At 48.7% G+C, this 13773-nt stretch overlaps 2 protein-coding genes across 3 annotated transcripts in view; both read right to left on the bottom strand.

Annotated features, from left to right (window-relative positions):
• The window catches only part of LOC144132741 (uncharacterized), a 646537-nt gene extending 637974 nt beyond the window's left edge, over window positions 1-8563 (bottom strand). Inside the window, exon 1 of the mRNA XM_077665366.1 lies at window positions 8074-8563. The gene's annotated coding sequence lies outside the window, so the exon portion shown is untranslated. The remainder of the gene's footprint in view (window positions 1-8073) is intronic.
• Window positions 1-8744, bottom strand: part of LOC144132744 (uncharacterized) — a 30465-nt gene extending 21721 nt beyond the window's left edge. Inside the window, exons 1-2 of one of the 2 annotated variants that reach the window (XM_077665372.1) lie at window positions 8579-8744; window positions 2405-2452 (exon numbers count right to left, since the gene is read on the bottom strand). In XM_077665372.1, the coding sequence (XP_077521498.1) occupies window positions 2405-2452; window positions 8579-8617 (87 nt within the window). In that variant the 5' untranslated portion in view covers window positions 8618-8744. The remainder of the gene's footprint in view (window positions 1-2404; window positions 2453-8578) is intronic. The other variant, XM_077665373.1, reaches the window with a different exon arrangement.
• Window positions 8745-13773: the final 5029 nt, after the last annotated feature.

Raw genomic sequence — 13773 nt, forward strand, 5'->3', positions numbered from 1 at the left:
ATTTTACGACAACACTACGCTTAATAATTAAGTACAATGTTCAGGAATAAACGGCAAGGTGAGGTGAATGTTATCAAACGTCAATGTTACAAAGAATGACACAATGGCAATTAATCAAAGCAAGCAATCACACAAAAACACTTCAAGCATTGGAATGCTCCAATACAAGTTCACAAATAGACTGCACACACAACCTGCAGAGTCCTCTGCCAGCTGCAGCATAACCAATGCTGAGATTTTACAAAGCACACACAACAGGGTGGTTATAAAATCCAAATGAAATGTGATGAAAGGGATTAAAGAAAACATGATTATGAATGAAGCAACATGCAAAAACGAAACAAATTCACACCACAATGACATGCAGAAGAACATGCACTTTGGAGTTACACCCAGGCAGGTAAATCTACTCTGCGACAGCTCGGATGAGCTGTATGGCATGCAAGCACAGCAATGCAAAACATTCCTTTTGTCAGTGGTAAGCACATGCAATGCTGTAAAGTGCACCACATTTAATGAGCCGCTGCAGACAGCTACAAAACATGAATTAACTCCGTCCAATTTTCCCCACGACAATCGTTAGGATGGGGCAACCTAGAAAGAATGAAAAATATTAAGCCCTGCCTGCACCACTAACGTTCAACAGGCTTAATCCAATCTAAAGATGAAAAGGCCCGAAGGCAATGATGCGATTTTACCATTCGTAGGTGGGGAAAATGGGCAAAAAATTACCCAAAAAAAAGAACCTCAGTGCAGTGCACTCTACAAACATGGATGGATGGATGGATACGGCTGAACCCTTTAAATCGGGCGGTGGCTCAAGCCACCTAGCGATGCCTTGTGAAATTTTACTCCTGTCTTGCTTTTGGCCACCAATCAGATAACCTTCGCTTGGTTACTTCTAGCCTCTTAAAATTAACTTTCCCTTCACTATCCCTAAACCCCAATGCCTTGGGTAAGTCAGCCCTGCTGCTTTCCACTGTAGGGTGAAGCCCTTTACAGAAAAGTATCAAGTGTTCAGCCGTTTCCTCCTCCTCTCCGCACGAAGTGTCTATCTCATGGTACCTGACTCTATACGTCTTAGTCCGCAAAACTCCAGTCCTGGCCTCAAACAACAAAGAGCTTCCCCTACAATTATCATAGATATTTTCTTTGACAATTTCCTGTTTAAAGGTCCGGTATGTTCCCAGTGCCGATTTCGTCAGCATCCCTGTTTTCCACAGAGCTCTCTGTTTCTTTAACTTTTTTCTTAACCGATAATTGCTGATTTGCCCCCTTACTGCTGTCCAGATGCTTGCTTGTCAATTTTCTAGTTCGCTTTCTCCATTTCGTGTCAACATTCTTTATATACAGGTATCTGAAAAATTTCCTGGCCCACTGCTTTTCCTCCATCTTTCAACAGTCAACAGCCACTGTCGCTGCCTTCTTTGCCCTAGCAGCACTAGAAACCACTAGAAACACACCACCCGTCCACGGCAGGGCGCCGGGTCGTGTATTGATCGGTGCCCGCGCTGCCGCTCGACCTAGCACAGCTCACACACCGAATCCCAAAGGCACGCGTTAGGACCGTTCGCCACTATTTACTCGCTCGACTGGCGGAGTGGGCAGGTCATGTCAACAGAGGCCGCTTTTGAAAAAAAGAAAGTGACAAACTCGAAGATCGCTCGTCTTATTCAGCAGCTGTGCTCTTTGGATATGCGAATGCATTTATGAGCAAAAGCGAGACGCAGGGGCAAATTAAGTGGGCTGCGGCCCGTCGAGAACGCAGGTGACGTTTCGCACTGAACCTTCTTCACACAGACATCAAGGCGACAATTAAGAGGACGCAAGCGGCGTTCTGAATTCGCAGGTCCTTGCGCAAGGCGCGGTTGCTTGACACCGGATACCGTTGCTTGGTGCGAGATCGGTAGCGGAGACGCACGAAGGAAATCTTACGCGGCAACGCCAAAAGCGTCGCTGCAGACCGGTGGGCGCGTCGTCTGCTACCCCGACGCCGCGACATAGCATAGCTGAACGACATCTCATCAATCTGGGTCGTGGCAGTTGTTAGATGGCGATCCCGTGCCGGCACTGTATTAAAGGCTCCATATGCGTTTGCCGTAGCTCCAGCGGCGTGAACGGCGCCGAACAAATTTCCAGCAGCCACCGCAAAGGCGGAGTTATACTTACATGAAGCCTTTTGCAAACATCTCGCGTCCATATTCACCAAAGGACCCAGCTAGCGTTTATTTACAGGCTTATTGAATAAAGGCTTTTTGATTAATATAACCCACTGCTAAAGGCCCCTAATAAGTATTGTAATGCGACGCGTAAAATGATGACAACCACGATTTAACGCAAAAAGAGCTAAATATACGTTAGGCTGTGCGTACGATAAAATATCCCCGTTAAGCACAACGCTTACGTGGTCACCATCCGGGAACGTGATTGACTTCACGTAGTGCTTGCAGAGCTGTAAGGTACCAAAAAACTGTCAACCAGCTGCAAGAAAGTTCGAACACAACCGTTTCATAATAAAACATCTCTGAACTTGCAATAATTCCTTGAGCGACTGCAGCGTATTTCAGCGCTGAATGCCGTTAGTCACCTTATGGAACGCCACGTACTGGATGGCGAAGTACCCCGATAGAAAAAAAATTACGTCGAAGAAGCCAACAACTTCTCGCGAAGCTTGCAATTAACTCGAGAATACGTACTGCCCGAAAAAGAAAAAAAAAACATCACAAAGTCGAATTTTGGGGCGAATAACATCAGCCGCGCACGAAACGTCAGCCGCCTGGGGCATGTTACGGCTCGCCGCGTCGCTCGCAACGCAGAATCATGAAAGCAACGCGCGCTAAGATGCGTGGCATGCTCGAGGAATTTGCGCGTAGTACAAGGCGCGGTAACAGCGAACAATGGAAGCATTCACGCGAACTGACAGTCACCACGAAAGCGAGCTAAACGGGTAAAGGACTGCCCAGGCAACGCAAAACAATTTTGACTCCTCCGAAGCAGTACGAACAGCTCCGCGCAAGTTACTGAAGGCCAATCATATCGCCGACGTATACTGGGAGACAGGTTTATAAGCTGCGGAAAGCAAAGAAAAAGAAAAGCCATCCCACAGCTGACAGCGACGCAAGCTAGTATTATGGAGGTCAGCGCGACTGTGAAATGCAAACATGCACTACACGCTACAACGCGTCAGCGAGTTTTATTAAACAGCCCCAACAGCCGCGGCAGAACTGACAGAAGTGAGAAGACAAACGCACAACTGCCCGGATCCGCCAAATCGCACGCGTAAAGGAGCCAGTCGATGGCGATGATGACAGAGGCGCAGAGAAAACACGCTTGCTGGTGGCGGCGGCGTGAGCAACGTGGCTGGGAGCTGCAGCGACTACGTCCGAAGCTAAGTGTTTTTGGTATTTACACTTTATACATGCTGTCGGGCGGTAGTTTTAAACCGAGTTAAGGGTAGGGAGGCCAGCGGAGGTGTGTGAGAATAATTTTTAGCGGGTTTTTACGTTGCGCAGGGTCGAGGGCTATCGGCATAGGAATTTTGGCGGGCTTTCACAAGGCGTAGCCGGCCGGACGATGGGTCGGCAAGCTAGGAAAGTTAAGGAGGACGAGGACGGGGAGTTAGTACAGTGCCAGGAGTGCGACCGTTGGTGTTACTTAGATGAGACTGGGTTCGGGAGCTTAGCCGAGGCGGATGAGGCTAGCTTCGTGTGTAAGATGTGCAAGCGGTTTGGGGACGCCGTTCATGCGTTAAAAGGGGAATGGGAAGCTGGGTTTAATGCACTTAATGCCGATTTGATTAAAAAGGAGGAGAATAATGCCGCCCTGTTGAAGCGAATGGTGCGCGATATTAAAGAAGAGCGGGAAAAGCGGATCCCGCTAGAAAAACAGGTTGAAGCGCTCAGGTCGCGGCCGGCTGGGCACCCCAGTTCGGAGAAGTGTCAGGCGGGGGACGAGGCCCGTCAATCGTACAGTGCTGTAGTGCAGCGAGCATTGAGTGAGAAAAATGAGAACGCAATGAAAAAGGTTAAAGCGGGCATGGAAACTCGCGACAATAGCGTACAGCGGCAGAAGAGGCAGCTAGAGCGATCTGGAGGCCAACAGATGGAATTAGGAAGCGAACGTTTGGGGCGCAGGAGAGTTCTGGTGGTCGGGGACTCGAATGTAGCGAGGGTTGAGGGAGGCGTTCTGACGGCAGTGAAGGCAGACAGGCGGGTGAAGGTGGAGGCTCAGTCGGGAAAGTGCATGGTGGATGCAATGGCCAGAGCCCGGGAGGTGGTGGTGGGCAGCATGGATGGCGAACACCTTGTGGTCATCCATGCTGGTCTCAATGATGTACTGCAGGGGAGGAGCCAGAATCTTGAGACGCAGTTGGAGGTGGGGATGCGTAGGCTTAGAGAGGCCTCTGAGAGTGTGCATGTGACAATATGCACAATCCCAGAGGTCCAGAGACAGGCTCGCGAAACGGAAAGGAGGGTCGTGGAGACTAATCGGGTAATTAGGCTATTGAGTCGACGACTAAGATACGAGGTGATGGAGGTGAACAGGGAAGTGTATGAGGTTAGGCCCCACCCTTTTGCACAGGATGGCATCCACTACGGTGGTGCCACTGGCAAGAAGGTGGGTAGTAGGATAGGTTGCCAGGCAACAGCTTTTTTGGGGGGACCCAGAGCTCTGAAGGAACCAGTGTAGAGAAGGAAGAATTAAGATCAAACGGACAATGGAACCATAGGGGAAGAAAGAGACGCAAGCGCCAGGGCCAAGTTAATTCAGATATAGGTTTCATTAACATGCAAGGTGGCAGGAATAGACTGAAATGGGAGGAAATAGAAGAACAGTTAAGACAGGAGGAATTAATGGTATATGGTTTAGCGGAAACACATCTTAGAGACATGGAGCAACCACCCTGTAACCCAGACTACGCATGGGAATATTGCAATAGAACAGAGGGCAGCAGAAAGGGAGGTGGAATTGGGGCATTCATTCATAAAAGTATGAATTTTCAAAGGGTTAGACTGGGATGCAGGGAACATTTATGGCTAAAAGGAACAGTGGCAGGCAAGCTAACACTCCTTGGCTTTGTATACCTGTGGACAGGGGTCAATGCCAGAGAGGAAAACAGGAAAATGTTAGAATGTATTGCAAGCGACATTGATGAGCTAGGAGGACAGGGCGAGATAATTATATTAGGTGACATGAATGCACACATAGAAGACCTGGATGGGTACACGGATTCGACAGGAAGCATGCTGCAGGACATGTGTGACAGGCATGATTTAGTTGTATGCAACAGTACCGAGAAGTGTGAAGGGCTCATAACATGGGAGGCGGGGAGTCTGCACTCGACGATAGATTATGCACTAATGTCACAGAGGATGTATAACAGATTAGGGGTAATGAGCATAGATGAAGATGGTTCCAGAAGTCTAGGTAGTGACCACAAGCGTATCAAGTTGAGCTTCAGAGGAAAAAGCAATGTAGGACTGAAGCAAGATGAACAATCAGGGGGAAATTTTTACTCAGAAAAGCAATTGGAAGTAGCAGCCAAAAGAATCGAGAAAGTAATTTTTGAGGATAGTGAAACAGAATGGACTTATACCAAATTAACTCGATTACTGGAGCTAGAGCTAGCTAAGGTGCGAGTAAAGTTAAAAGGGAAAAGACGCAAACCCAAGAGTTGGTGGGATGAGGAGGTCAAGAGGGCAATAGAAAAGCGCAAGGAAGCATCCAGAGAACACAGATATTCCAAGAAGAGGGGGGAACCAAAACCCGAAGTAGACAGAAAATGGGATACCTTCGTAAAGTGTAGAAGTGACGCATCCTATTTGATTAATGAGAAAATTAGAAGAAAGGGTGCCCAATGGATGTCAAAAGTAAATAAAAAGGATAGAAAAGGAGCCCAAAAATTCTGGAAACATCTAAATGCAATGAGTAATAAAACTAGGCTAGAACAAAGGTTTATTGTTACAGATGAGGGTATTCGACTAGAAGGGGATGAAGCAATAAAACACATAGGAACAAGGATGACGGAAAAATTTTCAGCAAAGCACGTGGTACATAGTTTATCGAAGGAGGATAGACCGGTTACAGCAATAGCTTCACTTGAGCAAGGAGAGTGGGAAAGGGCAGAGAAGAAGGTTCCTAGTGGCACATCAACAGGACCAGATGGTATCCCGATTATGTTGATAAAGAAGTTAGGACCAAAATCGAAGCAAACATTAATACAGGTAGTGAACAAAATGATAGTGGATGAGAAAGTCCCCGATGAATGGCGATTAAGTAGAATGAACATGATATATAAGGGAAAGGGGGACAAAGCAGACGTAAGTAACTATCGCCCCATAACAGTGACATCTGTGGTTTACAGGGTGGTGATGCAAATTATAAAGGATAGACTGCAGGCTTGGGTGGAGAACGAGGGGGTGTTAGGGGAACTACAGAATGGGTTCCGGAAACAAAGGAGGTTGGAGGACAATCTATTTTCATTGACACAGTGTATAGAAATTGCGGAAAAGGAACATAGGCCCTTATTGCTAGCATTTCTGGATATTAGGGGAGCCTATGACAACGTTACTCAGCAGCATTTGTGGGACATATTGGGCACATTGGATGTGGAAAATGGAGTAATTAATCTTTTAAAAGATATATACAGAGGTAACAGAGTGCTCATAAAATGGGAAAAAAATGTATCAGGGCCTGTAGAGATACAGCGGGGGCTTAGACAAGGATGTCCTCTGTCCCCTTTGTTGTTCATGTTGTACCTGCAAGGTTTGGAAGCCAAGATAGAGGGGAGTGGACTAGGCTTCAACCTATCTTTTTTTCAAGCAAGGGGAATTGATTAAACAGACATTACCGGGACTAATATACGCGGACGATATAGTGATAATGGCTGACAACAAGGAAGACCTGCAGAAGTTGTTAGACATATGCAGTACAGAGGGAGATAGATTAGGCTTCAAGTATAGTAAGGAAAAATCTGCAGTCATGATATTTAATGAAGAGGGCGGCGAGCATAGAATACAGGAGTTCGTGCTAAAAGTAGTGAATGAGTACAAGTATCTTGGGGTGTGGATAAATAACAGTGTTGAGTATCTGACAGAGCATGAAAAATATGTAATGAATAAAGCTAGTAGGAATGCAGCTGTCATGAAAAATAGGGCACTGTGGAATTACAATAGGTATGAGGTAGTAAGAGGGATCTGGAAAGGGGTGATGGTCCCTAGCCTGACCTTCGGGAATGCGGTCCTGTGTATGAGGCCAGATGTTCAAGCAAGGCTGGAAATTAGGCAACGGGGAGTAGGGAGGTTAGCTTTGGGAGCACATGGCAATACACCAAATCAGGGGGTACAGGGGGATATGGGATGGGCGTCTTTCGAGAGCAGAGAGGCTAGCAGTAAGATAGCATTTGAGGAACGATTGAGAGGGATGGAGGAAAAGCGGTGGGCTAGGAAAGTTTTCAGATACCTGTATATAAAGAATGTTGACACGAAATGGAGAAAGCAAACTAGAAAATTGACAAGCAAATATCTGGACAGCAGTAAGGGGGCAAATCAGCAATTATCGGTTAAGAAAAAGGTTAAAGGAACAGAGAGAGCGTTGTGGAAAACAGGGATGCTGACGAAATCGGCACTGGAAACATACCGGACCTTTAAACAGGAAATTGTCAAAGAAAATATCTATGATAATTGTAGGGGAAGTTATTTGCTGTTTGAGGCCAGGACTGGAGTTTTGCGGACTAAGACGTATAGAGTCAGGTACCAGGAGATAGACACTTTGTGCATTGCGTGCGGAGAGGAGGAGGAAACGGCTGAACACTTGATACTTTTCTGTAAAGGGCTTCACCCTACAGTGGAAGGCAGCGGGGCTGACTTACCCAAGGCATTGGGGTTTAGGGATAGTGAGGGGAAAGTGGATTTTAAGAGGTTAGAAGTAACCAAGCGAAGGTTATCTGATTGGTGGCTAAAAGCAAGACAGGAGTAAAATTTCACAAGACATGGCTAGGTGGCTTGAGCCACCGCCCGATGTAAAGGGTTCAGCCGTATCCATCCATCCATCGTGAGTGTCAGGGCAGTGAGCGTGGCTAACTGGCGCCGCGTCCGGGCACCGCGGCTGTTCGGCGCACGCGAGCGGGCAAATAGCGGTCACGTCCTACGGTACGCCACGGAGTCTGCGGGCGTTGCACCAGACTTTCCCGGGCGCCTACCATACATGTGACGCGCGGCGAACGGTGACGAGTAGCCGACAGTACGCGGCTCGGCCTAGCCACCGAAAAAAAACGGCGAAAAACGATACCGCCGCATTACGAATACGGGCGCCGAAAAGATGCGGGGCAAAATGTGCAGGAAATTCCGGCACCCCGATAGGTTGGTCGCCTGCGACCGCCTGCAGAACGACGGGCTTGCAAGGCCATTAAACACACGAAGACAGCTAGGCTAGCAGACGGGTCGCCCTGGCGGGGCAGGCCGACGTAGCGACGAGCGGCGTGGATCGGCTGCGAGCCATGCTGGGATATCGGGCGTGCGTTGCGCGCGGCACACAGAGAAAAAGGCGTGGGTATTTTCGCACCCCGCGTAGTACTCACGTCGCTTTCGACGTCCACGTCGCGTTCTTCATCGCTCATTCTTATTGCTGGCGAGAGCCGGGCAGCGGGTACAAAGCGTCCGCGGTCGCGGCAAGGGTCTCTCTTCTTTTCGAAGTACGTCACACGGCAACTACCGCCGATCCACGCTGCTGCAGCGACAGCGGAGAAATATGGCCGACGCTAGCGCCACGCTGGCCACGCGGTTTCCTACCCACGTGCGCGCCCTGACGTCACGGCCGCCTTGTAAACACAAGAGCAGCCAGGCGGGCTGTGCCGGGGAGTGTTGGCGGCAGCTGGCGAACGCCGAATGGCGCGGGGAAAAAAAAAAAAATAGTGGGGGGAAGGGAGGGAAGGGGACCTCGACAGACCTGGCAGGGGGCCGAGGCCCCTGCAATGCCACCGCTGTGCGGAGAGGTCACGCTTTGTACCGCGTACAACGATACGGAGCCTTCGAGCCGAGTGAGGTGCTTCACCGCATTGATTGCGGCGGTTTGGCCGCGCTGAGAGGAAGCTAGCAGACGACGCCGGGAGCAAAGGCTTCGTCGTCTTCGTTTACCAGCACGCCCGGCTCAAACCCGGCACACAGAAAAACCGGTCGCAGACAAGCGTTTCTGAATAACTTTTCAATGTATCAAACAATATAACGCAACACGGAAGAAAAAACAATCATTTAAAAACAAAACTGATTCTTGCAATTGCTTGCAGACGTAAGAAAAACAAGGGTTGAAAACAACTGAAACGTTTATTAACAATGTGAATACATTGTGAATCTCCGCGCACAATAAGACGGAGCAGACTTTTTTTTTATAAACGAGATTTATTGCCTCAGGGCATCGATGGGCGAAGGTGTGTTGAAGGATGCAGTAATTATTAAAGTAATGGAAAAAGGTTAGCTCATTTTATCAAGTCCAGTAGTGAGCGATGGTGTGGTCCCTGAGGCCATATATGAAGCAGGGTTGCTCGCTGAAAGACCTGCTACCTTCAGATGCCGGATCCTTATAGGCTTTAAAGCCCAGCACGCGCACGTAGCGCACTAAAACAGGGATTTTTTTTTTAATTTCTACAAAACTTTTAAATGGTGCGAAGCTTCGCAACGAAATGGGAGTTACCTGTGGCGGCTTTATTTACTTTCTTCACTTTTATTTTTGAAGCCGTCCATGATAATTACTCCCATTCGAATTTCGTGCCCAGCCATAATAATAATTGGTTTTTTGGGGGAAAGGAAATGGCGCAGTATCTGTCTCATATATCGTTGGACACCTGAACCGCACCGTAAGGGAAGGGATATAGGAGGGAGTGAAAGAAGAAAGGAAGAAGAGGTGCCGTAGTGGAGGGCTCCGGAATAATTTCGACCACCTGGGGATCTTTAACGTGCACTGACATCGCACAGCACACGGGCGCCTTAGCGTTTTTCCTCCATAAAAACGCAGCCGCCGCGGTCGGGTTCGAACCCGGGAAGTCCGGATCAGTAGTCGAGCGCCCTAACCACTGAGCCACCAATCAGTTTTTCATTTCCCTGCCTGTGTTCTACGGTTACTCCGGGAGCAATCCCGATATTCAATTGCACTGCTCTGTGGCAGCCTGCGCAGAGAATTTTTTACTTCACACCTGGTCCACCACGGCTCCCTGGCTGCTGATGCACGCCCCCATTCGCCATTTCCCAAGGCGAATTCAGCCACTTGACCTGTTTTTGCACTGTTACCATTTCTAGAGCAACGACAAGACTAATTGTGATGATGAAACAGCGCAGTGGCACGCAGACACAGAGGAGAAGAAAGAGCACAACTACGCGCTAACAATGGGCGCTTATTGTGACGCCGCACGCACAAATACGCGCGAGCAAATAAAAAGAAACAGAGAAAGCCCGGCACAACCGACCGTGACCACCATTCTTAACCGCCTTGCTAAACATTTCGTGCTGTCAAGACGAACTGCGAGACAGTATATTAGGTGCAGTACATTCTATGTCCACGCAGGTGCCCACGTAGTCCTGTCTCAAAAGAGAATGCGCGTTCTGGTGGCACCAGCGTCCGTGAGTCGGAGTGGAACGCTGACAGCGGCAGGTGTGTCGACACAATGCTAGCGCATTTTTTGCTCTGGTTAGACGACTCCGGCACTGCTCCGAACTGTTACTTTCCCCGATTAAGGTCATGCCGACACTGTACACGAATCTGCGCTCACAGTGAAGCTTATAGTGTGCATGTGGTCAGCGTGAAGTGTGCTCAAGCCGAGCGAAGGGAGTTCGACGAACTCACAAGTGCGCGTCGAGTGCGTTCTGCAGCGAATGTCGCTGACATTCATCGTGTGACGCTGCATGAACGACATTAAAGGTCTGTTCGATTTGGCTGCACTCGCTGCACCAGTGTCAGGCAGGGAGACACGATTTCGCCAATGCTATTCACCGCCTGTTCACAGGAGGTGTTCCGAGGCCTGAATTGCAAGCAGTTGGCGATAAGGGTTAATGAAGGACGCCTAAATAATCTGCGATTCGCTGATGGCATTGCCTTGCAGTCACTCAGGAGATGAACTGCAAAGCATGATCAATGAGTTAGACAGGCAGAGTAGAACGGTGGTTCTAAAAATTAACACGCCAAATTAACGCGTCAAATAGGTTGGGACTGTACCCCGCAGCGTCCCATCCCGCCCACGTAACTGTGCACACCCAAGAGAAGGGTTGCACTGCGGCGAAAGAATACTGAGGTGTTGACACTGCGCACGCTGGAGCGTCCCGATTATGTTCGGCCGCTGCGGAGCGTGCCTTGCAGTTCGGCTGCAAGCCGACAGATGGCGCCGATGTCAACGGGCCCAGGTAACTGGCCATGATAACTGGCCAACGGGCCATGATAACTCAAGAGGCAGAACCCTCCTCTTTGAAGCTAGGTCGGAGTGTCTTAGAACGCGCAGCTACAAAAAGAAATTTAACGAAGATGACACATGTACTGTGTGTGGTAAATATGTAGAAACAATAGAACACCTCATTCTAAAATGTGATGGTATCTATCCCGATGTCGATGCAGGCACAGTCAATCTTCCTGAGGCCTTAGGGTTTAGAGATAACAATAGTCGTGTAAATAAATCGGCGGTGGAAATTAACAAAAAGCGATTGGAGGATTGGTGGCACAAAAGCAGAGAGGTGACTTAAGTTTTAGAGTGTAGGAAGACGCACTTTAAAGAAAATGGCGAATTTGATTAACAACTTACAGCAGAGTTAAACAAGAATACAGGAAAAAAACAGCATGGTGGCAACTACCACTGCCCGTTTCAAAGGGGACGCTCCTACCTTCCATCCATCCATCCATCCAGTTGAGCGGTTCAGGCGCCTTCAGACTCCGCTGTCCAAGCTCGATTTTCGCTCCGGTGGCGTGAATTGAACTCAAAACGCAAAAGAAATTCGTTGCTTGAAATTGAAATCGTCTTAAAATTTTGTTTGCATGAAATTATCCTGTGTAAAGCATTTAATGATATGGACTCGGTCGAGCAGCACTCGAAGCTCATTCACGTTGCGCTTTCTCGCTCAATTCATGTTTCATTCGATCTATAATCATAGATCTAAGCATAATAAATATTGTCACGGACTAGAAGACGACTAAGTGGGCATTGGCGCGGCACGGAGCGCTCGCGCTAGGCCCACCGCCATAAAATCATTCCATCGCCATCTGTCATGTATATTACTGTCTTCACCTGCTTGCCGTCACGTAACAATATAAGTGGGGGTCCTCGCGCCATTTTCCGCTCACAAGGACAGAAAATTATTGCACCGGAAAGTTTTTGCTTCACGCTTATCGTTGCTTCTTCACTCTATATGAAGATCATTGAAACGTTGTTTCGGGCTAATTTTAAAGATGCAGTGCACTAGTATAGCGCGGCTATTTACGACTCAAGTTTTAAGTGAAAACTTTCTCACGCCGGAAATGTATCAGACGGGATGAAAGGGCGCGTCGGATCATGGACCATAACCCGGCACGAAAGATTTAGAAAACGGCATTTTTATTCCAATGCAAATTATCAAAGAACGGGCATAATTTTCAATAAGCTCCTTTCCACTGAAGGCTAAATGGCGAGGCGGTGTATTTATTGAAGCACCATCAAATAGTGCCAGACATAGCATCAGAGTGGTAGAGTCAGAGCCAAGATGCTGTCGCTTGATTGCTGGCTCCAAAGCTGTTTCCGGATCTGCAGGCATCCTCACAGCAGGCAAGGAAGCTTGGAGAGGCTGCATCGCCCCGTTGTCGTCGACTTTCGGGCGACGTCGCTTGGATGCTTGCGCAGGAGGTTTCCTCTTCCGAGGTGGCTTTCTATGTCTCTCTGGCCACGTGAGATACTTGGCACAGTTCGGACATATCGTAGGAACGGCATCTCTGGAAAGCACGGGCCTCTTTTCCGCATCAAGTAGCACTCTTCCATCGAGCTCCGCGTAATACGCCCGGGATATCGCGTCCTCTGCAAAATGCTTGGCGCAGACATGGTCGGTGGGCACTGACGTCCTGTCTGCCCTGGGAATCGCACGGCGCCACTTCTCCAAACGAACATTGTCGGACGGAGCTTTGAAGAATGGCACACGCTCCGCACAAGTGCGGTAGCCCGAATTACAGCACTCACCTGCTGTGGGCTACTCTGCCGACGATAGCTAAACACAAGGTCTTGGTGCAAATTAAAAGAACTTGTTAAAAACAGCACAACAGTGCAGCCGCACACTCAGAAATGTGCCAAAAACACGTGCGCGGTACCGCGCCACGCCGAACCGAGCCGCCCAGCGTGGGCCCGAATTTCGCAGCGCCCTCGTGATGGTTTGCAGTCGTGTGCACTTTAGTGCAGTCTCCGCGGAAAGGGCTTACCACTGCAACACTTCTTACACCGTCGTTTGCGCAGGTTGCCCACTGACGTCATTGGGGTGGGGGCGGCTAGAAATGCGCGGTGACGTACGGGTCGCCGTGTTCGGTTGGGAGCAGCCATTTTTAAAAATTATTTGTAAATTACAGAGTCCACGCAGATTTTAAATTTGACTCGAGTGTTCACAAAAACCACCAGTTGAGTTTCCCCTTCCGGTGGCGATGAGAGGAAACTACTTGATGATGAAATCTGGGTTTCTTGATGACCCGGTGGTTCTACTCGCAAACATTCACATTACTCAAGGAAAGGAGAAGGTTAACTATTTATTTACAACATAGGTAAAAAAACGAGAAGAAACAAAGCAA

The sequence above is a fragment of the Amblyomma americanum genome, chromosome 5, assembly GCF_052857255.1.
Source record: "Amblyomma americanum isolate KBUSLIRL-KWMA chromosome 5, ASM5285725v1, whole genome shotgun sequence".
Lineage (NCBI taxonomy): Eukaryota > Metazoa > Arthropoda > Arachnida > Ixodida > Ixodidae > Amblyomma > Amblyomma americanum.